Below are 27933 nucleotides of genomic sequence, written 5' to 3' on the forward strand. Positions count from 1 at the left end.
GACAATCAAATGTGACTTTATGGGATAAGACTCTTTAATTCCACTTTCTCTCCATTGAGAAAACTATATATATGTATATAAATAAGAGAGGAAGACAGAAAAATAAATGAAAGTGAAGATATATGCATGATGTCTTCCACTCTAAACTAATTTGCTCTTTTTCCACTATTTTAAAATGTCCCATTTACACAATTGTTTATGCACTTGATGGATCACTTCCATTACAAGTCTTTGATTAGACAGCAGTAGGGTATCTACTCTTTTTACTTTAATTAATTTCTTATATATATATAAAGCACTACTTTTACAGCTTTTCACGTATCATATCATATACCCTTATTTAATTAATTTAATTTAATTTATTACAACCTTAATTAACAATTAATAACTTACTAATTACTTCTTAGTACTATACTGATCATGTCCACTCACACCATTAAAATGTTGTCTTTCTTCTTTATTTTTTTGGCAATTCTGGAAATATTTCCAAGTATGGAAAAACAGCACAGACATCAAACTAGTTTGATGTACCAATCAAGATTGGAGTGCATTATTTAACTGCAGGAGATGATATATTATCAACCAATCATCTTAACAATGCTGCATCAAAACACACTACCCAACTCATTCTTGACACATAATCTGGGCTAATTACTATTTTAAATCATTCAATTAATCATATGTATAGTAAAACAAAGATTTTATTTTATATAGATTCCCTCTCCATTCACTATGACAAAATAAAATTCCAAGTGATAATATTAAAGTTGCCACTAATATTTATCTATATCATAAATGTTTGTATTATTTATTTTTTGTACAATGTAAATTTTCGTAATACCATATAAGTTACTACTGAATTAATCATCAATATACGATCTGTATAAACCACTATCAGATTCTTCTGTTACAAACAACTCTAAGTAGTCGTCGATCTGAGTGTACAACTCTGAATAGAGTCGACAATTCTTATACTAATGTTATTATTATTAAATTTGTGAGGAATTGGGAAAATAACTTAGGACCTTTGTACATTTTTTGTCCCATTAATGTTACGAGATTCTCACTTTTGGTCCCCTGACTTTCATAATGTAGTATTTTTACTTCAATAATATATTTTCATTAGATATTTAATGAAAAAAGGCCATGTGACCGTTACGTTTGAAGATTAAAAAAAATTCTTTTTTGAAAGTTATGAGACCAAAAGTATGAATCAGCTCACTAATGGGACCAAAACTATATTGGCTCTAACGGCCACATGCTAAGCACATGACATTTTTCATTACAATACTTAATGAAAAGGTGTCATGAGATTAAAAAGAAATGCTATTTTTTGAAGACATCTTACCTTGTGAGTTTGTGATGTGTTGGTGTCCATTGTTGGATTTCTCCTACACTATTTACCTACTTCTATGTGAAGTAACTGAAAATAATTAAATTAAAGTTGAAGGTACTTCCCCCCTTTAATTTGTTTTAATTAATTATGAATAATTGATAAAGTCATCTATATATATTATTAATTAAATTAAAAAAAAAGATTTAATTAGTGGATGACACAGCCCCCAATTATTACAAAATGGAGAGTCTACATATATACATAAATGTGAAAGGGGGAGAATTAAAGAACATTTGGTGAGGGAAAAGGAAATTTTTATCTCCACCTGAGATTGTATTTTCATGCGTTAAAGTGAAAGTGCGCCTTTCCCACTAAAATATTGGCGTATTTGGGAACCAAGCTAGAAATTTCCAAAAGCGTGTAAAGAGAGGCTACGCCTTTTCTTTTGATTCTAAATCAAGAGGGGGCTGACCCCCTCCTTTTTTAACCAAACTTTGTTTATATATTTGGAAATTATTGTGTGGTACTGTATTTTTGTTTATAGATATAATACGGCTTGCGATTCAATCGATGTTTTATTATATAAGAGATTTTGTATTCTGAATTCATATAAAATTCATTATTTTGTTCGAAAAAAACATCTCGTTGTGGAGAGGAGGTCTTGATGTTTATAAACTCCTCAAGTTCCTCATCTACAACAAAAATGAGAAGCTTGCCTACATTAAAGAATAACAAACCTTAATTAATTAGGAAAGAAATTCTCAAGTGTTTCGATGTCTAATTTTCCATCCACACATTGGTTTTGTCACTCCCACCCCCATCCCGTCTCCACCTGATTCTTTGATCTTACAAATGTTGGTTTAAGAATGAGTTGATTGTCATTTTTTGACACTTACTGCCCAACTTCAGAACGACCGGCGAAAGCGTTTCACTTATTGAATAGAGTTTTATGCTCGGCCCGTAACCCTCGAATGCTAATAGATGGCAAGCGTCTCATACCACAAACTTTAATTTGAATAAACTCTCGTGCAAAAACATTCACGTGCTAAGTATGAATTGAATTTTATATATTGTAAATTAAAAAAATTAAAAGAAAATATAAATTATTATATTCAAGAATGGTGTGTTGTAGAAGCATCTTGAAGCTTAAAAAAAACGAAAATAAATATGATTTTACTAAATATTATGAATTTCAGTGAAATTAAGAAGCGAAGTAAGGCAAAATCTCTCTTCTACTCGCACAACATTTTGGACTTTGGGATTCAGGTTATTGGGCCCAGTCAATAATGGGCCAATCACAACCACACTGTAATTGGAGCCCAATAATTAATCTGAACAAGAAGAGCGGTTGGACTGAAAAATTTAGTGGTGGCCCATACAGATTTATATTTCTGTATTTTGGGCCCTGAAGAATAATAATAATTGGTCTTTTTGGAAACTTCCTAAGTTGCGCTTTCAGATCTGTAAACGTTTCCTTGCGAATTGCAATAATGAGAAGTAAATTGGGATGTGGTAGGTGTTTTAAGTCAAATGGTTTAATTTGACAATAAAGCTGGCTTCATTGGTGCACCTGCACCCATTCTCCACGCAATGTCTATTTTACCCTCCACTTCATACTTTTGATGCCAACTTCTTATCTTCCAACATTAATTTACACATATTTGCAGTTGGCTTTGAAACAAGTAATCATCATCTCTGATGTATACAAAGGGAGAGTGCAAGTGCATGTTTGGTGTATCTCTTTTTTCATCATTTTTTTCACCATTTTTTTATAAATTTAGTATTAACTTATTATTTTATATATATTTTATTAAATAATAAATATTTTATTTTTTAATAATATTTTTAAAAATTTCACACGCATAAGGTGTGCTACAAATTACTAATTTAATAATAAATAACAAAAAAAACCAACAACATTAGTATTACACCTATGAAGTTGAATAGTGGGCATTCTTGAAATTTTGTGGGCACAAAATTAAAAAATATTAAATAAATAATTTCGAATTCCGTAATATAACTTCCAACTTAATTTCTAAATATAGACCCAAATGAATTTTTTTAACAAGTTTAAGAAAACATCAAACAATTCACAACTCATTTGAGTATAAATTCACATAAACAACATCAAATTTTCTTTTATATTTTATTTCACACTCACATTCAAGATTTGAACAAAAAATCTTTCATTGAAAAATTTTGTACCCGAACCACTAAATTGTGGCGCACTCGAAATTTTGGTTAGTTAAGAGTTAAGAGGGAGAAAAATCAATTATTAACTCTCAACTTCCTTCTAAAAACCCTAATAAATTCTTGGTAGTTGTTGGTTTAGAGTTGCACTTGCACCAATCAATCCATTATTGTTGTTTGAATTCTCAAATAGCCACTCACCAAGAATAGGGTGACGCCCCCCTTATTAACTCCCAACTCCAGGTTTTTGTCCTTCTCATATTAAATGAGCGCCGCCCGCACCCCACCTTCATTTTAGGTCTTACTATTTCTTATTTAATCTTAAAATAAATATATTACTCAGAAGAAATTAAATCGATCCTCTAAAATTAGAATAAAATACACAAACATCCTCTGTTTTTCACAAAATTACAGTTAGAACCCTTGAGGCTTTTAATTATCTCTACACCTATATTCAAAGGTAAAGATTACATAAACAAACCCTTAAAGACATTATACTAACACCCTTAAGGGGTATAGCTATAATTTTATAATAAAAAAATATTATTTGTATAATTTAACCTAAGCTCAGATGTTATTTACATAATATACCCTATTATTCAAGCTGCACAAGTAAAATAAAAACATAAAAAAATGAAAAAGAAAAGTCTGGAGTGAGTGCATTGTATTGTATTCAATATTCATACGTATGTTTCATTAAAGGAGATAATGAAAATGCAGTTGGAGTAATTGAGTGGTCATAAATGTCATGGTGATGTGTTACTTTACTCATACACTCCAAGAATTACGTATCCAAATCACACACACACACAGAGACACTCTCCAGTTATAAATAATGGTATAACTCAGCTTACACTCCCCACATCAACCAAACCCTTGTTCTTGTTTTGAGCACCAACTCCTCATCTCTTCTACATTTGTGCATTGCATCATGGAATTCAACTTCCTCCACGTTTTAGCATTTCTTTCTGTGAGTAAATAACTGCACTGCACACTGCACACTCCCCAACCTTTCTACTTTTCAGCTTAGTTTTCGGCTAATAATTAGGAGCTATCTTTCTTAATTTTGATCAGGTGGTAATAGTAGCAACCCATGCAGCACTGCCATCAGAGGATTACTGGAAGTCCGTGTTGCCAAACTCTCCAATGCCTAAAGCTGTAAAAGATGTGTTGCACCCAGCACCTCGTACTACCTCTACTTTACTAATACAGCATGCTTTCCACTCTATAATTTGATGAGTTTAGACAGAAGTGTTCGTTGTAGGTCGACTTTGATCAGACTCAATTTGTTTAAGTTTGAGCAAATCTATAGCAACCACTATAGCTATTTCCTGGACATGCACAATAAAAGTGGAAAATATTAGTCAACTTTGAATCACTTTCTGCACAAAAATTTAATTTGCTACATTTTTTTGCTGCTTGTACCTCTATAGACTGGCTGGATGACAAAAGCACCACCGTTGGGGTAAGCAAGGGCGGAGTGCGCGTTAACACCGGGAGGGGCAAGCCTGGAGGCACTGGTGTGTACGTCGGCCGTGGTGGCGTCGGAGTCCACACTGGCAAACCCGGCAGCCGGACCAATGTAGGCATTGGGAAAGGTGGAGTGAGCGTTGGAACCGGCACCAGAAAGGGTAAACCCGTTTACGTTCGGGTGAAGCCAGGTCCAGATCCCTTCAACTACCTGTATGCTGCTACCGAAACTCAGATGCATGACAACCCAAACGTGGCCCTTTTCTTCTTAGAGAAAGACTTGCACATAGGCAAGCGGATGAGCTTGCGTTTCTCCAAGAGCACAAATGAGGCCACATTTTTGCCCCGCCAAGTTGCTGATTCGATACCCTTCTCCTCGAATAAGCTGCCAGAGATTCTGGACAAGTTCTCAGTGAACCCTGGTTCAGATGAAGCAGAGGCGATCAAGAAAACCATTAAAGAATGCGAGGAGAAAGGCATAAAAGGAGAAGAGAAATTTTGTGCAACTTCTTTAGAGTCCATGGTTGATTTCAGCACCTCCAAGCTAGGTAAAGATGTGGAAGCAATATCAACCAATGCAGAAACTGGACAGAAGAAAGAGTACCATATTGTTGAAGTGAACAGAATGCCGAGTACGAAAGCAGCGGTGGTCTGCCACAGGCAAGAGTATGCATATGCAGTGTTCTACTGTCATGAGACGGACACAACGGTTGCTTACAAGGTTGAAATGGTGGCAGCCGATGGGTCGAAGGCGGAGGCTGTGGCGGTGTGCCACCGGGACACGGCTGCATGGAACCCCAAGCACTTGGCTTTTCAGGTGCTCAAGGTGAAGCCAGGGACTGTGCCAGTCTGCCATTTTCTACCTGAGGATCACATTGTTTGGATTCCTAGGTACTAGAAAATGAGTTGCTGTTTGCATGATATATATACCTGTGATTTCGATATATGTTAGCATTCTGGATGCTTGGATATCTACTTATATATGTATCTATGTGATGGATATGTATAAATGAATTAAAGGATGATCTTGTTTTTGTGGATCAGTGCAGCTATAATCAAATTAACATTTTCCCAAGTGCATGCAAGGTAATAAACACTCATACTAACAAAAGCGGGTGGAAAGAACTAAGTTGCACTTTTGAAGAAAGTAAAATGCAACAGCTGTCTCACCGTACTGGATGATCCATTTCCCTCCCCATCAAACTGGATGATGCCTGAATTCTGCCAGAAGCATAGGTGAAACCAAACATGAGCAGAAGCTGAAGCATGAAACTTAAGTTCAATGGGGAAAAGGCAACTCCTCAAGAAGGATTGATTTAAGTCCTATTAGCTTCATCCAAGTTTGATTGACTGTGCATGCCTGCTACACAGAGCCAAAAGACACTGCTGCAAGAAATGAAACCAAATGAGGCAAATTAGTTGACAATGTAGAATGAGCGGAAAATATCAATTAAGTTAATTTTTCACCATAAAAGTACTACATGCTTGAAAATGATTCCATCCAGACACTTCTGGCATTCGTACATGGTAAAATCAGGTTTCAAAGGCAGGGTATAAACAACCAGCAATCTCCGTGATATCCTAGACCACTTTCGCTAGTCTTCAAGCATCTTTTACCCACCACATCATGGAAGCCAAAAGCCCATAAGTAGCCGTAGTGATATTCCGAGCACATCCACAAGTTAGTGCCAGTTGGGAGAGTTATCAGGATACATATGGTCCATATTGTTCAAAGTCCATATCCTGGTGTTACTACTACCTCACAGTGCAAAACGTTCTAAGGTCTTGAGTGATAAGAATTTTGGAAACCTAGATTTAATGCATGGAGAAGCAACCACAAATAATTGCTCAGCCATGTCCTTGACAATAGTTTACAGTTCATAAAAAGACACGCTGTTTCTCCTATTAAGTTAACAAACAATCTCAATCTCAGCCTCAATTTGCATCTAATGAACCACTTAATGTTAAAGAGTACAAGGTTACATATCTCAGAAGTTTGTTGGCAGGTCACTCATATGAACTAAATCCTTCCATACATCACCCCAGACACTTGATTTTTATAATCCACAAGTTAAGTTGCAAATCTATGAAAGCAATGGCTAAGATATGCAATGCAAAAAGGGGCAATATTTTACTCCATGTTATTTGCATCCAGCTGGGGTCTCACTACAATAATAACATTTAAAGGGATAACCAGAAGTTGGGACAATGGCGAAAATTAACTGCATCCCAATATTAAACTACAATAGAGATGCTGATAAATTAAACTTCCAGCATCACGAATAAACGTAGACCACAACTCTCCACCCCTATCCCACCACCCCATAAAGGGAAACCTATGAGGAAATCCAGAGCAACTACCAAAAAGTTGCTGTAAGAGAAGTTGATTATCCTTTTCTCCAAATGTACAACTACAACACTAAAAATCAGAATGGAAGACTTTCATAAGAAAGCATGATATATTCACAGATGCCTTGATCAGGAAATTCAAACACAAAGGTAGAGAAAAGCAAGAAGCTCCAGACTTCAAGTGGAGAAATCTCAGAGCACAGGGATTTTGGTACAGCATTTCTGATAACATGTTAAGCAATTAAAGATGGTTCCTAGAAATTGAATACTTGTAATATGGGGGAACATTACTAGTTGATACCGTGACTCAAAGTACCAAAGTGTCACATTTACCATTTTATCATGAAAATTGACTAATTTTATGATTCACAAACTATTAACGCACCTACAAAAACGCCATATACAAAAACTTGGATATGGTGAGAACTTGAAAGCATTTTTTTCTCATTCCTTTGCCCCACTGGGAAAAAGTAAAACTATTGAGGCAAAAACATTTTAAAACCCAAAACCCCTAAGTATCTCATGAACCACATCAAAACATGATAAAGATTTTCTTTTCCTCTCGCGCTCTGAAAATTTCAATCCTTGATTGGAAATGAAAGTAAGCACTTGAAGCACACCAGTTAAGAAAGAATGGACTTGCATTTTCCTTATCCGGTTAACATAGCTTACAGCTGTATTTCCTGCCTTTGTCGTCGAATCAAAAAAAAGGATGGGTTTAGCTGTGTCCTTACGCCGACAATAAAGAAAAACGTACAAAAGTAATAAATATATATATTCGTTACAATATTTCAAATTCATCATTGTATCCTCAGCATTACAGTTTTAACAGCACTTTGAAGTCATTACCTTAGACTGAAATGTTGGCCACATGCAGTTTTCCTCCCGTAAGTGCTATTGAGGTGAGCACATCAAAATCTAAGAATTAGGCTCAAAAGGTTCCAAAGATCCCCATGTTCTCCCGACTTTCAATTTGACAGGCAAAGGAACTGCAAGAGACATAAATTAAGAAACACTCCTGAGAAGAGAATATATCACCCCAAAGATATTATATACTATAGAGAATGTGGAAAACGAGACTTGGATTAAGTTTCTATTGCACATGTCATGAGTGTATATAAAAATGAGGTACGTCATATGTTTCTCCAGGCAATAACTTCTTCACCCCCCACGGAGTAGTGTGTTCAGAGTGATAACTCAATGGTAACTGGTAAGGCAAAGGCATGGGAGAAAGGGATGGAATCTACTATCTTTTAAGGTGAAGTTCCAAACGCCATATCAAAAAGTCAATCTACCTCAAAAGAAATTTAATAAGTAGCAAAACAGAAAGAAGCTCAAAGTTTGGAACATATTGCAACATAATCTTAGGGAAAGCCAAAGCAGGGTCGCATTCCAAGAATTAATTGCTATATAAACATTATTGACTTTTACAACATCATACCAAGAAGTGACACAGCATTTTCCATGCATGTTTGCAGCAACAACCCCGCTTCTTTTACAACAGAAGGATCAGCTTCCAATACTAGTTCATCATGTACCTAATGAACAAAAGTAGAAGGCCCACATGTCATACTGAGAGAAAAATTGGCACAAGAACCAAAGAGCAAATTGTATTGAAGAACTGAGAAAAAAATTCTCAAACCCTATAGCAATAGGAGTTGTAAACCTTCATTCTAACAAATAAAATGCAGTAACCAAAGATATTGTTAAGGGACAGTTATGTTTACATATTTAACTATGTGCAGAAAAGTATCTGATTAACATTTCTATGCAGGACCTTGGTGCACAAGAAAAAACACCTGCACCCCAAATTTTACTGCCAATAAGATCAAGAATTTGGATGATACACCATTCTAAAATCACAAATATTATTTAATTCCCAACTGCAGCTTAGCATAACCTCAACGGAAAATAACCATGAAAAATCCATTGAATAAGTTTTCAGCAGGAATTAGATGATACACCATTCTAAAATCACAGATATTATTTAATTCCCAACTGCAGCTTAGCATAACCTCAACGGAAAATAACCATGAAAAATCCATTGAGTAAGTTTTCACCAATTACCTGGAGAAGGATTCGACAGCGACCTTTAAGAATTTGAACTATTTCAGCATCTATGAAACTAGGACGAGATGCCTCAATGTCCTCACCGATCACATCGTGCAAGCATATCATCGCTATTTTTATTATGTCAGCAGCAGATCCCTGGAAACGTACATTCAGTACCATTGAAAACACACTTCAGCAAACAACCATTAACAAAGAGTAAAAGTAATTTCCATCTCCCTCTCTTGCTTCTCCACCCCAAACATAAGAGCCAAAAAAATTATAATACAGAGAACCCAATGAGGTTATTGTACAATAATCACCAAAAAATAATGATGCAGGTGGCAGAAAAAGGCACCTGACATATAGAATTCACAGCTTGTCTCTGAGCTTTGGATTTTTCTTTACTGTTACCAAATTTAATCTTTTCCAAGAAACGCTTTCGCCCCTTAAGGGTCTCAACATAACTGCAGAACACAGAGGGACGTTATTTCTAGAGGGAAAAAGTATGAGAATAAAAGATATAACCGAAACAAGAATCCTACAATTCATGTGTCAGTACAAGGAATGAAAAATAAATTTTCCAAGAAGTGAGACCTTCATCTCAAATAAATAAGCAAAGATATTAGAAAAGCTAATAAAGAAATCAATGTTCCTTGGGATCAGTTCACTGTCTGAAAAAATCGATAAACGTGGAAAACTCATTTACTGAGGAACATGGATCTAGAAGCCCCACATAAAGTCAGATGAAAAAGAGTGACCAAAAAACTAAAAAGCTGTGGAGTTGCTGCAGCCAACTATACAGATTTAGAGAAGCCATGACCGCTGACCTACATCTCAACATTTCCCTTAGCAGTATTCAATAACAAGACTTTAACACAGACATGTCAAGCATTTGGGCTCTATTGACCTCACCCTTTCTTATAACAAGATGTAACCACTTCCTGAAGCCAAGCAGCAACACCAGGGAAAAGTGTCTTGAAGTTTCGAATTCTTTCAGCAGCTTCATCTGGACTGCAGTCCAACTGTTCTGCCAGTGTGCTAGGTCCCATCCCATAGAGAATTCCATAAACCAGTCTCTTTGTTTGATCTCGCTCTTGCGAGGTCACGCTGGACTCATGTTTCTCACTCCATTTTGCAGCAATCATGGTAAAGACATCACCCTGGGGACTACTCAGGAGCTTAATCAATGGATAATCTTTTGAGAAATGGGCCATAAGTCTAAGCTCAATCTGAGAATAATCCGCAGTTAGAAGCAACCAATCATCCTGCAGCAAGAAAACGAAGTAGAAGCAGCAAATAAATTTAGACCAAGACACCTTCTGAATCAGAGAAAGTTTGAAAAATTAACAATAAAGAATTTAGAGTTTGAAAATCTAAAGTATCTTAACCTGAGTAGGCACAAAGAAATCACGTGCATTAATCTTATAGCAACTACCATCTGATTCCCCATCGTCTTCTTTCATTTTAAACTCAATCATATGCTCAACACACTATGTCCAGGTCATAGATAATATATAACACTGTTTAGTTACTTATGTGAAAGAAAATCAGTAGAAAACGAATGATGAAAACGAACAAACCAAATATCAAAGTGTATATAGAAGGAGGACCTGGAGGTTAGGTTCCTCCATTGAAATTCGGCCAGTTGCCGTTGATGTCTGGAGCCAATGACCATGCAAAGTATACTTCTGAGCCCTCATAGAAAGCCTGGCAAGTGAACAAATGGATCCCAAAGTAGAATTCAAGAGTTTAGCCAACGTCCTGTGCTCTTTAATTACTGGGACAATAGGATGCTCATTCCTGAAAAACATTGAAGATCCTTTAGTCCAACAAACTCCGAAGCAAGCAAGATAGTGGCATCATCAATGCACCCTAATGGCGGGCATCCAAGATTAATAGCTAAGAAGCATCTTCTTCTCTTCATCAATTTCTTCTATAAAATAGTTAAGCACTAATGTGTAACTATTCTCCTTAGCTAAAAGAGAACAACATGCTGAAAAGTAAAATTCAATCCAGAAAAAATGACAACTATGGTAACATCACTATGAAGGAAACGTAGAAAACAGGAGAAAAGTTCATATGTTGCCCATGAGCACCCAATAATGCTTGAGGGAAGATGGAAGCTACTTTCGACACATATGCATGAAAAAATACCAGAAATGTGCCTATCTTTTAAGTGAGAGAGTCTGACTACAATATGATATTCCAACAAGGAACTCAAGAACATTTCTCTCCCACCCTAATCCAACTTGTACGGGGAAAGCATAGAAGCTTCAGGACATTTTTCAGATTACTTGATTATGGCGTCATCAATAGCAAAAAGGGTAAGCAGTCCATAGAAATTAGGAAGGACTTCAATGTTGAATGCATCCTATTCTTAACCAATGTAATGACTCATTTTTCCAAATAAAACTAACTCCATTCGTGCTTGTGAACTTTGTGATTTAAATTCTTTCAAAGTACGTGTGCTCTCAGATTTTTTGGCAAACTCAATGTAGACTAGGTTGATAAAGAAACCTGAAAATAAGACCCCACCGAGTTTCATACTGTAGGATCCTTGACCTTGTCTCAAGATAAATGTCAGAAAAAAAAAATTTATACATTAGATGTCAGCAAAAAGACTAACAATCTGCAGAGTTGTAATTCGGCAATGGAAAAGTAAGAATCTTATGGAAGTAATGCTTAACAGCTGTTAAAACAGTCTACTTTCACTATGCCATTGAACAGTAAATAACTTACAGGTAACAAAACAATGTTTATGCACTTTCCAAAAATGAGCATGCCAGCACTATGCTAAGTAAGAGGTTTCTTCTGCAGTAGTAACTGGTGAAGCAAATATTAGCACCAGGAAGTCAGGAGAAGTGCTGAAAACATAATCAACTGTATGAGAAAAGGGGGAGAGCATCTATAATTTTTTCTCTTTGTACAAAACAACAGAAGTAATGAAATTGCATAAGAGTTGCAAAACTTTAGCATCCAATTTATCAAATATTACTCAATGTATTCAATAAAGGATAACTAAGAATTTACTAATAATCACAAATAAAAAGGTAGTATAGGAAATGTAATGTTGCTCAGGAAGTAATACATCATGATTCAGCTAATCCTCTTTTAGTACCTCAGGACATCCAAGCAATGCTTGTCGGTGCTAGGGTGTTGTTTCCCTGTATAGCCTTCTGGCATTGGCAGCTTCAAGTGTTCATAGAGAATACTAGCTATATCTGCAGGCATCGATAATGAAAATGTCTTGCCAGCTAATTTGTAAGCTTCCCTCTCCAGACACTTGAGTTTTCTTCCGAGGATATGTCGTGCTCTAAGGCATCCTTCCATGTCTACACCTATTCCCCAGATCTCCATATCAGCAAGAACATTGGCCTACAACACAACTGTAACTTTAGCTTTCACATTCAAAAATATTTAACAAGCAATAATGGAAGAGAAAGGACATCAAACCTTAGAATCAGGCGAAATTAGAAGTAAAGAAAATCAAACAACCGGAAAAATAAATGAATGAATGCTAATGACAAGCAGAAATTCTTTATTTTGACTAGAATCTGAATGAAACAACAGTCTAATAAAAGTAATACAACATCCATGTCAACTTTCTTTTGCTTCCTTACAACTTTCTGAATGCAAAACAAATTTATAAAGCCATCTTTTACCATTTTAATCAAAAGCAACAGGTAATGCAGCTTTAACTTGATGAACACAAGTTGTTACTATCTCAAGCAAATTATCAACTTGATACATGATTCGGGTGTTTTTCAGTCTACAGAAACTGTACGAGTAAAAGTTATGTATGTTGTATTAACAAACCCCATAAGAAGACTCTACAACGAGATGGTTAACTTTTCCCTTTCAAAGATTCCTCACCAGTCGAACTTCAATCATCATTAGTGGTTCAACCAGTTCTTCAGATTCCAGTAATTTCCATAGAACAGAAAACAGAGCTCGAGTTTGCGCAACTCTGCGGCAGCAACCATTATGCGCAGCTCTCCGTGTCTGATCCTTCCATCTACCACTTCGATTAGCAGATCCGGCAGCATCACTAGATAACCTTCTTTTAACTTCCTGTCAAGACTATAGCTTAAGAGACCATTTTTAAAATCTGAAACTTTCAAAAGCTAAATGGGCATACAAAGTAATTCTTGGCAAGAAAATCAAGACATATATATTTGTATTGTGTTTTGAAATCACTCAATTGTAGTCCATGGGACTAGGTTTTGCTGAATTATAATGACAAATTTCACATTCGGGTTGAAACATAGAAGTAAATTGATCAGGAACAGGAACAAAATATGCTTTGTTTGGTCCTTCTTTATGGATGAAAAACCCAAATCCCAATGGTGAAAAGTTGGAGTTGGCAAACTTTCACACCATTTCTGGGATACATTCTGCCCAATATCCAAATTTCCAAAATATCTGGTCTCCAATACACCGACACCATTTCTTTCGGTTCCTGTCTCAGTCACATAGTTACCCCATCCCTCCCCCACTCCACCCTACCATTCCCCAAATACAAAACAAATTAAATAGAAAGTCCTACAATCGACAAAGGATCAGACTTGGGGCAGGTTACCCAAACAAGATTATTTTGGACCCAGGTCCCACCCTAGAGCCGAGACGAGTAGGGGTTGGACCTACTAGTCCAACTTCATAATTTTTAAAATATATAAAAAAAATATTTTTTAGAAAAAATGTAATATTACTACAACTTTCTGATACAGGAAAATTATACTAACAAAAAACTAATTGTTTTCAGATTTACATTTACATGTTTTTTTTTAAAAAAAAGTTTAAAAGTTTCAAACATGTTTTTGAATTTATTTATACTAAGAAGTATAAACTATTTATTTAATTTCATGTTATTGATTTATTTTATAAGAATGTAATATTTATGTTTATATGTAATACACTCATTTTTCATATACATTTATATCTATCTCTTTGTGTGTGTACAAATATAGGTCATAAAAATACATATAATATGGAAAAAAAAAAGAAAGAAAAGAAAATAGGAAATATTGGCTCGCTGTGGGTCCATAATCAATACAAAACCCATTGCCATCCCTACCCCAACACACCACAAACTTATCTATCTCCTTTTAAATAATAATATACATTTTATTACAACACAAATTATAAAACTATTTAATGTAACTGTACAAATTATTATTAATTTTAATATACTAAAACCTAACTAATTTCATGTTTTGACAGCACTAATATCATTAACCCACTTGAAGTGAAACAAAACATGAAATTCAACACAATTTGAAAATACAACAAAGTACATTTTCACCAAATCTATCTTCTAAAAACAATCATCCAGACACATTTATATCCTCAAATAAAAAGCTAGGGGAAATTTTTCTACCCTTCTGTAGGCATTCTTTAAAAACATCTTCAGAACAAAATCAAATCGGAACATAAAAACTTACCTTCTCCAGATTAGGATAGGAACTTCTCTCCTCATCAGGTGCAAGGATCCATGCCACTACACACATATCAATTGCAAACCTCATATGGACAGGGGAAAACATAAAATAAGAATTGTCGATAAGATCCAGACCCAAACTTTTGATTCCACCATGCAGGTTGCTAAATTTGTGAATGGGAACAGCAGGATTCTTAAGCACCTGAATCTGGACCTTTAAATTCCAAGTAAACTTCCTGACATCCTTTTTCCCCATTATAATCCCAATCCTACTCCATCGCTTCTTGGCGATCTCCACCTGCAGCTTTGGTGGTACAACATCCTTGCTACCTGTAGCATGCCCATTTCCTTGGCTAGAACAGCGGAATATGTCCTTCGGAATATTTAAGTAATACACAGGAGTATTTTCCCAGCAAATGGCTATACCGTGTATTTCAAAAGGAGCAATAGAGTTCAACTCAGATTTTTTAGTAAAATGGATATCGAAAAAGAACTCTTTAGTTGCATCCCAGAGATCCAAGAAAGATTCGAGCCCACCTGGAATACTCATTGCATTCACAGGGCCCTTTTCAAATGAATTTTGTATGCTTCCCGTGCATATATTTTTTCTTTTAGGTTGCTGTTGCCCAACATGATCCAGATGCTCATTTGACTGATTTCTAATATCACCAACATCTGTTAATGGATGAGAGGTGGATCTATTCATACCAATACAATTAGCCGTAATACTTGGCATGTTGTTAAGGGTATTAGCCCATTCTTCAAGTAAAACAGGCTTTTCAACAAGAATTTCACTTTTTGCATTTCCAGCTGAATTTTCCTTCTCTGAAGATGCAAAGCCAACTGCTGGAGTGTCTGTAGATTTATCTTCCTTAGTTTCTGAAATAACTCCTGCGATTTCGCATCTATCCCCAGATGATGGTTCACTTAACATATTATTTGAGTGCCGAGGAACTGCATTCTTACTTGTGGCCTCCTCCCCTGGAGAGAATGCTGATTCTTTCTGAGATCCAGTAGCAACAGATAATAGTGGACGACAGATCTGTGGAACATCGAGTCCAAGAGATTTGAAGGCCGAAAATGCAGCAACTCTTGCCTCTTCAGCTTTGTCCAGAACGATTTTGCGGGCGCCATTTTTTATCCTCTTGGCAACTCCCATTTGTAGTTTCCTTTGTGCTGAGCCTTCCATGGCCATGAAGGGAATTGAGCCAAATTAGATATTATTTATCAGACATCTACATAATACAGTGAAACAGAAGGAATTGGTGCATCTACAATACTCATGCTCTTCTACCAATTTGGGGGGGAGGGGGGGGGGATGAAATCTTACCATGTTCACTCCAGGAAGAAGATTCAAAAAGTGCTTTTGCAATTTCAGGAATAGATGCTTCAGCAATAGCTTGCGGTGTTCGTAGACCAGCCTTGTAAAGCGCTCTAGCACGTGAACCCTAAATGTTGATATAACAGGTAAGATATTTAATCTAAAATTATAGGAATCAAAACGTCAGATCGATTTCACACCTTAATATAAGGAATGGAAGTAAGTTCCACAATCTCTGCTCTAACTCCAAATGAAACACGATTTTGGAATTTGCCAACCAAACTTTCCAGGTCATTCCAACCAAGCTTCTCACAGAATACTGAAACCATAGATGCAAACCTTCCAGCATTTTCTTGTAAAGCCTGGACCATGCCTCTAGCAACTTTGAAGCCTTCACAAACCTCACCCACAGGTATTTCCTACAGTCCAGCATCCCAAAATATCCAATGCCTTAATAATATCATGGTAAAAGCAACTTGTCCACGATAAGAATACACGGTCAAAGGCGGCCAAATACTTCAGGCAAATTAAAAGTATGAGACTCCTGGGTTCATTTTAAGGATATTTAAGAAGTAAAGGACTTTAAAAATGGAGAGCTACCTTCCATCACATCCATATCCTCATTCACGTAAAACTTTCATGGAAATTGCAGAAGTATAACAAAGAGTAAATCATCAAAACACTAAAGAATGGAGCAATGGGAGGGGAGACGCAGGGTTGATATAACATGGTATGAAACAAATTTACCTGCACAAGACGTGACAAGATAAGAGCAACATAGAACCGTCTACACACTCTAAGAATTTGATCATCTGTGAGAATTCCATGGGTTGACATCCCAAGTCTATGATCAAATTTTCCCTGAAAGCCTTTGGTATTATCCTTTGATTTTGATCTATGTGATGCTCTAGGAGGCGCGCCATGAGCCATGCGCATCAAAAAGGGTTCTTGTACTCCAACTCGATTGCCAACGGACTGCACTCGTAAAGGGTCATAACAACATGGTCATGTATAATTTAGGTTGCTTCAATTAAAGTATGTCCTGTCAGATATCTACAACCAAGCAAAACTATAAATTGTCTCAATGCTATAGTTTTCTAGTTCTAATTCCTGGCTACTCAGTTTTTGCATCCTGAAATAAAACAATAAAACATAGTCGATTGATACTTGATTTTAGTTTCAATTGTCAGGATCAGGAATCCTCAGATAAGACTGTTTACTTTAGAGACAAAAGGATTCACACATCTCAAGGATCCCGATCTTGAAATCTCAAGAACTCTTTAAAATCAAGATGGGTAAGATCTTTGAGCAGCCACAAACTTTTCTGAAAACTACATAATCTTGAGTAATATTGCATGGTAGAGATGCAAAACAAAACAGCCCTCCATTACCATCTCTGGTGACACAATTATTTCAAGAGCCATAATCAACTCCTCTTCTAACTTTTATTAATAAAATATTCAACCAAGACAAAAAAAAAATTATCTCCTTTGAATGATAGGTGGCTCCAGCTGAAGTTAATGAGTAATGTGTCTAAATGAAACGTGCATCTTGGTTTACATAAAACATAAGAATATTTAAAAACAACAGAACAATATAAATGTATTAAGAGATACATGAATTATGTACTAGCAAATATGAGTGAAAGAGTTCACAACAGGAAAATCGATAAGAATAAACAATAACTTTGATGCATATATAATTCTAAAAAATGTTCTACAAGTCTGTAACCAGCATTCAACAACTTCAGCTGAAAATTCTTCAATGGAATATCATACCAAAAAGAGGATATATAAACCAAGTACCTGGTCCAGAGAAGATAGTTGCATAAATCTCTCATAATAGAGCTCCCAGTCTGGTTCCACATCAACATTAATGGGAGTTACCAAGTATACCAAATGCAAATCTGACGCCAAGACAAAACCTTCTCTTGCCCTCATGAGATCATCCAGAACTATCTACATGGTAATCAAAGTGCACTTATTGTGTAAATTGTCTGCTGTTTAAAATAAGCACGGTTCATATAATGTTGAGATAAAAAAATCACAAATAGGACCTGGTCAAAGTAAGCAATTAATAACTTATAGATACAATTATAAAAGTGTCATGCATATAACAAGAAGGAACAGCCTGAGATATTTACAAGTGATTCCTCTGGACAGAGAGAACTTCCAAAAGACGCACGGCCAAGGGGAGTAGAGGTGTATAACTTAGTCTCCTCACTCCATTCTAGGAACTTTTTATGGCATAACCATCGAAGTGCATCTTGCGCTGATTTCACAACATCTTCAAAAGGTTTTGTTGAATTGAGAAGAGTACACCTAACATATCGATGAATATCACTAGCAGTTTGAACAATTCCTCCAGCAACAACCTCGAGAATTGCATGGGTCATCCCATTCCTATCTTCTGACAAGCAAGAATAAAGTGGAGGACAACTGTCATTAAGGATTGCCAGTATTTTCTTGGTTTCCTCTGGCTTGCAAATTAACACCTGTTAGGTAATTTGAAAATTGTTATTATGAACATGATGTACCTGAAGAAGAAGATTGACTTTATTGCCAATTTTCAGCCAAAAACAAATAGCAGTAAAAATAGATTCACTTTTTAAAATTATAAAAAATTATTACTTAGGCAGGAACGATGGCAAGTGCTAGAAAAAAGAGTTGAAACTTGTGATGTGTACCAAACAATTGGGACAAAGGAAGAGAAAAGGCTACAAATAAGAAAAATCAGGCTTACACTCTCTCCCTTCGTGTCTATGCCAGTCCGACCTGCCCGTCCAGCCATTTGCCTGTACCTTGTCCCGTCAATAAAATCACGTCCAATGCGTGGCTGTCTGAATATAACTCTCCGGGCAGGCAGATTAACCCCAGCTGCTAGAGTTGATGTAGCAGTCAAGACACGTACAAGTCCTTTCCGGTAACATGTTTCAACAGTCTCCCTTTCCTCGACCTTTTCTAGAAAAGGACTGTGTGAGTGTTGTATATATAGTGAATAAGCATCACTTAGAGATTTCATACATACTGCTCAAGAAGACAAAGGCAACGAGATGTCACTGACATACCGTGAGCCCAGCATGATGGTAGGCAACTCCACAAGGAAGAGTTTCTTCTAGTATAGGATCCAATCCAGCAGGGGATCTTCGCAACGAGTCAATAGCAAAAGCAACATCAAAAGGCTCACCTTGCTCAGCACAAGGGCTTACAGAAAACCTTTTGAGATACTTTGCAATATGCCTAGCAGTGGATTCACACCCTTTCCGACTGGAACAAAATATTAACACTGAGTGACCTTCTTGGACAACCTAATATGGTTCAAAAACCTCATTGTTAATCGACCAAAAGCAAGACAAAACTTAGTGAAAACGTAGAGAAGAGCGGACCTCATTGCAAAGTTCAACTATATGATCCGGATCTTTACCACCAAGCTCAGCCACTTTCGGCAATGTCCTAACAACTTCCATTTCTTTGTTATAAATTGTGGTGCCAATTTTGATGTATTCCTCCAATGGAACAGGCCGAAAGTCTGTCTCATAAAGAGCTGCCTTCAAGAAAGAAAAAGAAAATAAAAAAGAATAAATGGCAGATCATCAGTTACATATGTACATGCAGGAACTCACATAATGCATGACTAAGAATTACTGACTTTCAGAAAGTCCCATAAAGCAAGATTAAAGAGATTATGTTTTCCAACAAAATAAGTGGAAAACGTGAAAGCCAATAATCAGAAACATAATTTTTAAAATAAAATGTCATCATTAAACAGATCTCTGAACTAGATGGGTTTTGCATACTTGCTTCTCCAGTAAACTAGATAGGTCTAACGCCTTACTTCTCCAGTTACAAAATGGCGACCCACTTTTCACCAAGAAAAGACATAAAACGTCACCTATATCCATATTTCTTAACTCTGAAAAATAATTGACGCATTATCATTGAATAGTGTTTAGCATCAAGTTTTAAGAAAGAGATCTCACAGGTGAATTCCTTAAACAAATAGAACCAACCTATCCATCTCTGAGAAGCAAAATATTACATTTATACTCTAATTGCTTAGTACTAAGTTGCACTTTGGCCCCATAGGATGGGAGGATATGAAACTCCAATCCTCATGCCAGAGCTAACGGCCACATGATTTTTCAGGAGTGAAGTAAAATAATCACATTCAAAATGAACTGCAAATGTTGGCATCATTATTACACAATCTTTTAACTTTTTCAGCAGCATTTGCTGGTTCAGGTCAACTGGTACTCAGTTAGTCCATGTAAAATAGTTCAGGAATTTTACATGGTCACTTGACACTCCAACCTAAATTAATTAAATAGCTGAAACATTTAAATCTTGCATCTTCAGCAACTGGGTAACAGTTTCAATAAATGTGAAACACTTACTTGAAGCCAATCAGCAACTGCTGCCACATTTGGTAGCGTAGCACTCATGCCAACAATTTGGAGACCATTAGCAGGATCAAATTTTCCACTACTCGTCCCTGAACTTTCTCCACTAGAAGAGTCAACGTTGCCTTCACCAGCTGCATAGCGAAGCTTCGTCAACATGAGTTCCAAGAGATAACCCCTACTCTGATCACCGACCTACCATTACCCAAAATATCATTCCAGATGCAAGAATGAGAATCAGTAAACATATGTAAAGTGACCAGCAGCAAATGGGACAAAAAAAAAAACTAAAGCAAGTTTGATACCATGTGCAGTTCATCAATTACAATGGTACCGAGCTCGGATAAACGGCCTTCTTCTAGTAACCTGTTAATCAAACAATTTGCTTTCTCAATGGTGCAGACAGCCACAGATGTATCCTTGGGAAGAGTGCCACCTCCTTGATTTCCGTAAAAACTTCGAACATGCTTATCTAATGGTTCTAAAAGAGCTTCAAGGTGTTCGGCCTGCAGTTTCCAGTGTGAGGTTCAAGCATAAGACAAGAATCAAAAGGTGTCCAACTGTCCTCTAAAAGCAAAGAAACAAGCACACCTTTTCCGTGCAGATAGATACATATGGAAGTACAAGAAGTGCAATTTTTCCGGTTGCTAAAACCCTCCGTAGCATCAATATCTCAGCAACAAAACTTTTACCAGCACTATGACACACAAAGAAAAAGGTTAACTGGCCAACCACAGCATCCATGAATGTAGTAGGGTCCTATTGCAAGACAAAGGAGCCAACTCAAGAGACAAACATAAAATGCATTATAAAATCAGTCAACATGAATCATGGCAAAAATGGTGTGCTCATTATCTTCAGAAAGAACTGATTTGAGTGGCAAAACCAAAACCGGCTGTTGCAAATCTTAAGGTGCATATCAAGCAAAGACAGTCTTTACAACATTTACTCGGGTTTCTACGTATAGGTTGTCCATTCTAGAGATGCAAAACACAAACATGCAATCCACTTCATTAGAAAGATACTGTATTAACCACTGCACTTGAGTACTTCGCACGACTTAATTCATTGGAATAAGTGAATAATGTCATCGGAGAAGCTTGAAACTTCTCAGTGGTAACTTGAGCATCTGGCTTCTAAAATCCTAAGGTGTGAGTGATTCTCCACTTAGAAAAGCTGTGAAATGTCAGTATATAAATGACATGAGGGAGTGGAATTGCCTTTGGAACAACTTCAGTATCTTGTGGAACTGGCTTGACTGATTACTTTTAAGTCAAAGGCAACCCATTTCAAGTTTCAATTTGGTGTTTCCGGTTTCAATTTTTCATTCTAAAATTCCTTGGACTCAGATTTGATGATTTACCCTTCATAATCTCATTGAATTTCCTGGTATTTACACAAACATAAACATTATAAAGACTAGAAATCCGAATACTCTTACATTGTTGTCGCTAAAGTGGAATTCAGAAAACCAACTAGTCCAGAAGTTATTCATGCTTTAGAAAATATCTCCAAAAAAAGCTAAATAATCTTCAATGCCTCGAATAGTTCATGTCGATATTTCATCAAGTTCTAGGAAAATGTATAAGCAAGCTCCATTTCTTTATAAACACAAGAAAGGCACTACAGGAATAGACAACACCATTTGACTGTGCAGTTACCATAATTTTTAGCATGTTATTTTAAATTCCGGTACTGTAGAAAATTATTATGTTTTTTGCTGACGAAAAATTACTAATTCAAGACCAGACCTCACGCAACTGGATAGAGTTCAATTATTGTGATTAATTTTTCAAAGATACCATTTACAAATTCAAGATAAAAATTTAAGACAAATAAATTTGTTCATGTAGACTTTACTTAATCTGCACAGAAAAGTGCCTTGCTCAAATACTTGAAGGACTAATGATGGTTAACAAAATAAGCATTGGTGAACTATGGCGGCATATATTTTGATAACAATGATGGTTAACAAAATATATGAAATGAAAATCTTGAAAGAGATATTTTCAGGAAAATTTTATTGCTTTAACATCTCAAAGATTACTTTAAGCACAGGTGACAGTTAGTGCTAATATTTGATCAGCAGTGCTGCTTAATGAAACAATAACACAAAAAAAAAATTACTAAAAGAAAATGCAAAACTTATAAAAATTGTACAAGTATTTTAGATTACCTTGTAGATGCTGAGTAAACAAGATTCCTATTATGCAATACACCATCCACCTGAAGGCAGTCAACCTGAAAAATGGGACAATTTTTTTATTTAAACAAGAAAACAAGAGAGCTACACTTTTGCAAAAGATTAAGCTGCTGGATCCCAAATTTCTATCACATATTATAGCAAGTGCTTCCTCCAAACCTTATTTTCCATCTTTACTTTTAATATCAGGATGCACCGTGATTTTGGAAAAGGCCGACATGCAATTCATGAAAACCCTGATTACCACCTTGAACAAATAGTAAAAGTAGGTAGCAACTACATAGAAGGGCCACAAATTAAATTTGAGAGGAATAAAATGTGAAGGCACTCTTCACTAAAACTAGTGAAAGATCATCACTTGCAAGTGTAGAATTTTTATGTCTATGTGTAAATGCCATCACATTGTGCCCTGCCCACAATAGACAATTGCAATTAATGTTCCCAAAGGTATTGGGCTGTGCCAAATAAACTGATTGGAAAGAAGTCAAAAATGTTGATATGTACAACAGAAGGTGAACTCAAATGTAAAAGGCAAGAATCGGCATAACATTACAAATTTTGGAATTCAAGAATGATCTGCAATGCTTCACACAGTGAGAACAAGAATAACAGACAGATAACCAGAGAGAAGGAACGTTGTATCAAAACGTCAATAATCCTTGCAGCAAAAATATATTTAGTACATGAAAATTCCAATCAGCCACCAGATCAGAATTCAAGCCTACAAAATAAATATCAAGAAGCATCGTAGACAGCAAACAACAATAATGATTAATTGCTGAGTTTGAAATAAAGTGTGCAGGATACAACAAGAAGCAGGAGCTGCTGAGAAGACTGGTCCTATATTATCCAAGGAGCAGCCCTACAGGATTCACAGGTGAAGCTCTCGGTGCAGGTGTAATTTAAAGCTAAGCAGGCACACACATGAATGCAATGTTTCTCCATTGCAGTTGCAAGTTTCAGTTGCTCAAAACTAAATATAATTATTCCCATCAACTATTTCCCAACTTCGGAGCAGTTATAATGTCTCATTAAATGAGCTGTAACTAACTGCACCCAAAGCAGTAAACATAGGCCTACCTCCAGCAAAATTCCAGGACTGCTGCCAAGACTGACTTAGATAGAGCATGGTGCACAAACTGTGAAATGATTGTATAGACCTAATCTTGTATAAATCGCTAACACTGAATTTAGTATTTCATCTAACTTCTGAACTATCTCTACCTTCCAACATCAGAAAAACGATGAAACAAAAATGTTTGCTCCCTAAAGCTAAGAACTCAAGTTATCATGAAACAGCGCAATCACTGAAGAACTCTGATCTAGTTTTAAAAGTTAAAGTAGATCAAATCATACGTGAAAATAATTACAAATCCCCAATTTCATAAAGAAGATAGAATCATCCAAAGGTGAACGAGATACCTGCCACGGATACAGTTTTGATATACCCTTTTTGTTGTATATTTTGCATATTTCTGGAGGAAGCCAATTGCTGAGATCCAAGCAATCCCTTATTGAAGAAGAACTTGCCGGAGTATAATTGCTTTTGCATTCATGAATAGCAGCAACCTTATTATACTCTCTATCCGGTGTAGTAGATGCAAAATTGTGGCTATCTTGATTCAAATGATCCTCACTTCTTTTGGAAATAAGGCATTTAAATGCTGTTCCATGGGCATCAAGAATTTCATTCATTTGATCTTTAGGCCGAATGCACATTCCTATATTGTTTCCCAAGCTGGTATGATTGATAGAGGCAAGCGGGTTCTCGTTGCTTGTTAAATTGCCAGGTTTGCTACTGTTAGCATCAACGGGTATGTCCTTGCCAGATGTTTTTGCTTCAAAAATGAAGTCAAAGTGCTTCACAGGTAAAGGTGACACTTCTTTGTCCAATTCTTTTCCATGAGCGCCTCCGGCAGAACCAGTACCAAAATCAGAAACTGTATCTTTAACTCCATCCACAGTGCAGTTTAAAAGACTGCTAGGCGCTCCATTTTTCACATTGTTCGAACTATAAGTTCTGTAATCAAACTTCAGAGGTTCGCTATTTTCAGCAACACAGGAGGAAAGACCATTACTTGGAGCAAGCAGCTCATCAGCAACTAGAATAGCTTCATTCCAAAATGCTTCTCCAGGAGAAAACAAGGAGCTCCCTCTTGTTGATGGAGGAGTTTCTCCATCTCTAAGTCTTGTTGTGAAAGAACCAGGTGTTTCACATTCAGCTCTACAAGGAGCAGATGTGTAAATGCATTTTCTCAAACTTCCTTGTGATGCAAAGGAATGATTGGACACAATAGCCTGTCAAAATGTACGATGAAATTATCAGAAAATATCTGATATAACATATTAATGAGTTTTACAGGATATTTACCTTTTGCAAACAATCTGAATCAATATCTCCAATTCCATTCACAACTTCAGATTGGATGGCCTTGGGAGATGAAATGGACTTGTCTCCAGTGTTGGATTGATTCCCATCATTCGCACAATGCCTTCTTTGAGATGATTTTTCTTCAGACTGGAAGACCTTGGGAGAGGAAATGGATTTGTCACCAATGTTGGATTGATTCCCATCATTCGCACAATGCCTTCTCTTAGATGATTTCTCCTCTAGATGAGAGGCAGATGAGCTACTATGTCTTTTACCTGCATTCTCCTTTGTTTCTGATGGTAAACTCACACTCGATTTTAACTCACTGCAAAATACCATGGAAAGAATAGTGGTCTCTCATCCACGAGGACAAAGATAATCAACTCATAAATCACATCCAAAGGTAAGGAGATAAATCTTTTTTTGATTTCTGCATGTGTTGTAAAAAAGTTAGCCCATCATAGGGTAAAAAACGGACAGACAGTACCTGCAATACAGTGACAAAAAGCCTGTGGCAAACTCCTTCAGTTCAGAAATTTGTACAGGATTCTCAGTTTGTGAATTATCCTTCTCAGTACCGTTTGTTCCAACACTACCAATATCAGAGAATACTTCAGATTTTAAGCCCTGAGCAAACCCAGAAGCTTCAGGACTTTGTGGTAGCCGTCGACAGGGATACTCATCTTCATCCTTAGATGACATTCCAGTGTCCAGAATCAAACTTCTCTGAATGGGAACCAGCCTAGTATTTTGATCACAAACAGAGTTCAAAGACTTGGCAGGTGCATGGTCAGTCTTTGATGTCTCCAAATAGCTCTCCAAAGAACCTTTTGCACTAGGCGAGCCTTCAATTTGGTTTCTTGATTTTTTTCCCAGTCCCCCAGATTTTGAAGCCGGCGAAAGAATCTTCCTCTTCTTTTTAGAAGAAAAGAACTGCACATTGCCAATAGATTCCAAAATATATAGTAATTAATCTTTATCAATAAATCCTAACTTCACCTGAACGCCCCGACCGAGAAACAACTCCTCTCGATCGAGAAACCAAGAAACGAAGTTTCCAGTCACATTGCATTTCACTAATCCCGAAAGCATATAGATTAACACTAATTTTAGCAGCCCATTTGAAATAAAACACTCCCGAATAAAACATTGAGACTGACATTTTTATTCGTCAAAATGAATATACCACACGCAAAAATATCCAAAAAATAATGCAAGCAAGCACCAGAGAGTAATGGGATCCCAAAACAATAGGCATTAAATGGATGGAAAACCTGATCGATGCGGCCACGAGGAGAATCAGAAGCCATGGCTGGACTTGTCCGCGCCCTTAAACGATTTTCTTAAGATACCGTCTTCTCTATTTCGTCCGTTGTATTGAGATTGCTTAAAAGCGGGCAGATGCTCTACTTTTACATGAGGGGAGGGAGAGCACAGTGAGCAAAGGGCATTCAAAATTTTGTTCAGTTATTTGCAACGGCACCCACGGAACTTTCATTTATTTCGATTTGCTCCCCGTTGTCTTGTTATTTAAATATCACTTCTTTTTCCACTTTTATTTTAATTTAGGGTCAATTACAGCTACCTCCCATAAAGTTTGGCATAATTATAAATGATCATTTTTTAAAAAATTACAAACACTCCTCTCAAATATAAAATAATTATGCAGCCCCTTGACAGTGAAGTTGACGTTCTACTTTACAATTGCTGAAATTTTTTTAAAAAAAAAAAAAGTACTTTTGAGGACGGGTAAATTAAATAATCTTTAGGGAATATTATCCATAAAAGTATTTTAAAAATTTTCAAAAACTATATAAAATTATGATTTATAATTTAAAATAGCATTTTAGTAATTTCACCATAAAGTTTTTATGAAAACCTAACTGAGGTTAATGAGATGGACTCATTGTTAAGTGGACACTAAAATCAAATGGAGTATCTATAATTTTTTAAACAATAAAATCTTTATAATTATACAAAACATTAGGATAAGTGTAGTGTAGCATTCAATTTATTTAACCTTTTTTCCTCTTCAACTGCAAGTTTCATCTTCCCTTATTTACATACTTTCATTTCCACATTAATACTTATAATACTTTAGTTATTTTTAGTATATTCTCAATATTTCCTTATTTATTGGAAGAAATATAAAGATTTATATAAATTATATATACATAATCTAAAAATATTATGCACAATTACTGATTGACCCTCATTACTAATACATATTAGTCTGGAGGTTGATGTGGGTATACGATCGGTTTGGTTAGATCCAAGACTAGCCTTGACGTGGGTATGGGGTGGATTTAGTTGAACTTTAAATCCACACAGAGAAGTTAAAAGTTTGACTCGAGCACATGCAAATTCAATTCGAAATTTATAATTGACGGGTTTGATATGACAATTTATTTTTTTTCGTTTTTAAGAAAATAAAATTATTGTAAATTTAGTTGTGCCATTGAGATGACTATGTAAGTTCGAATTTGCAATGAACCATGTCGTTATCTAGAGTTATTGTTTGTACACAATTATTGAGGCAAAATTATTGAACCTCACAGCCTAAAAATCATTATGTTGCATGCCCACTCACTCATCAAGTTGATCAAATAGGTGTGTTAATTGATGGGTAATACGCTAATTGGATTTGGCCCCAATAAATACTTGTAGCTATTACTTATATACTCTACTCGAACCTATGCACTCATTAGGTTTACGCATGTTATGCCAAAATATTGAATTGATCTGATTTTTACCCATTAGGTCTCTCACAAATTAAAACGAATGAAATAATTAAACATATGTTTT

The 27933-nt window shown here is 36.1% G+C and overlaps 2 protein-coding genes across 4 annotated transcripts; one reads left to right on the forward strand and one right to left on the reverse strand.

Annotated features, from left to right (window-relative positions):
• The first annotated feature begins 4339 nt into the window (after window positions 1–4339).
• Window positions 4340–6039, forward strand: RD22 (BURP domain-containing protein). Its single transcript, XM_011083527.3, has 3 exons — window positions 4340–4496; window positions 4601–4712; window positions 4960–6039. Exons 1-3 carry the CDS (start codon window positions 4458–4460, stop codon window positions 5892–5894), a joined length of 1086 nt encoding a protein of 361 aa, XP_011081829.2. The 5' UTR covers window positions 4340–4457; the 3' UTR covers window positions 5895–6039.
• LOC105165063 (MUS308 and mammalian DNA polymerase-like protein) lies at window positions 5512–26567 on the reverse strand. Of its 3 annotated transcripts, none has more exons than XM_088881627.1 (27): window positions 26403–26567; window positions 25616–26061; window positions 25129–25453; window positions 24180–25055; window positions 22731–22795; window positions 21146–21251; window positions 20860–21060; window positions 20549–20749; window positions 19541–19702; window positions 19223–19462; window positions 18898–19110; window positions 18299–18649; window positions 17961–18113; window positions 16903–17130; window positions 16356–16574; window positions 16165–16282; window positions 14839–16010; window positions 13271–13468; window positions 12516–12772; window positions 11008–11197; window positions 10786–10887; window positions 10310–10662; window positions 9753–9861; window positions 9413–9553; window positions 8787–8883; window positions 8195–8334; window positions 5512–6382 (listed from the first exon to the last, which is right to left on the reverse strand). In XM_088881627.1, exons 1-26 carry the CDS (start codon window positions 26436–26438, stop codon window positions 8264–8266), a joined length of 6630 nt encoding a protein of 2209 aa, XP_088737753.1. In that variant the 5' UTR covers window positions 26439–26567; the 3' UTR covers window positions 5512–6382; window positions 8195–8263. The 3 variants fall into 3 exon arrangements, with proteins under 3 accessions (XP_088737753.1, XP_088737751.1, XP_088737752.1); XM_088881625.1 differs by having other exon boundaries at window positions 14839–16016; window positions 26403–26566; XM_088881626.1 differs by lacking the exon at window positions 10786–10887 and having other exon boundaries at window positions 14839–16016.
• Window positions 26568–27933: the final 1366 nt, after the last annotated feature.

This window comes from Sesamum indicum, linkage group LG6 (genome assembly GCF_026168435.1).
Source record: "Sesamum indicum cultivar Baizhima isolate 11 linkage group LG6, ASM2616843v1, whole genome shotgun sequence".
In the NCBI taxonomy this organism is placed as follows: domain Eukaryota; kingdom Viridiplantae; phylum Streptophyta; class Magnoliopsida; order Lamiales; family Pedaliaceae; genus Sesamum; species Sesamum indicum.

Coding starts and splice junctions, on each gene's coding strand:
- RD22 (XM_011083527.3), top strand. CDS start 4,458: ATGGAATTCAACTTCCTCCACGTTTTAGCATTTCTTTCT. Junction 4,497..4,600: donor ACGTTTTAGCATTTCTTTCT/GTGAGTAAATAA, acceptor AATTTTGATCAG/GTGGTAATAGTAGCAACCCA. Junction 4,713..4,959: donor TGTGTTGCACCCAGCACCTC/GTACTACCTCTA, acceptor GTACCTCTATAG/ACTGGCTGGATGACAAAAGC.
- LOC105165063 (XM_088881625.1), bottom strand. CDS start 26,438: ATGGCTTCTGATTCTCCTCGTGGCCGCATCGATCAG. Junction 18,650..18,897: donor TAGACACGAAGGGAGAGAGT/GTAAGCCTGATT, acceptor ATTACCTAACAG/GTGTTAATTTGCAAGCCAGA. Junction 16,575..16,902: donor TCTTGTCACGTCTTGTGCAG/GTAAATTTGTTT, acceptor GCTGGACTGTAG/GAAATACCTGTGGGTGAGGT.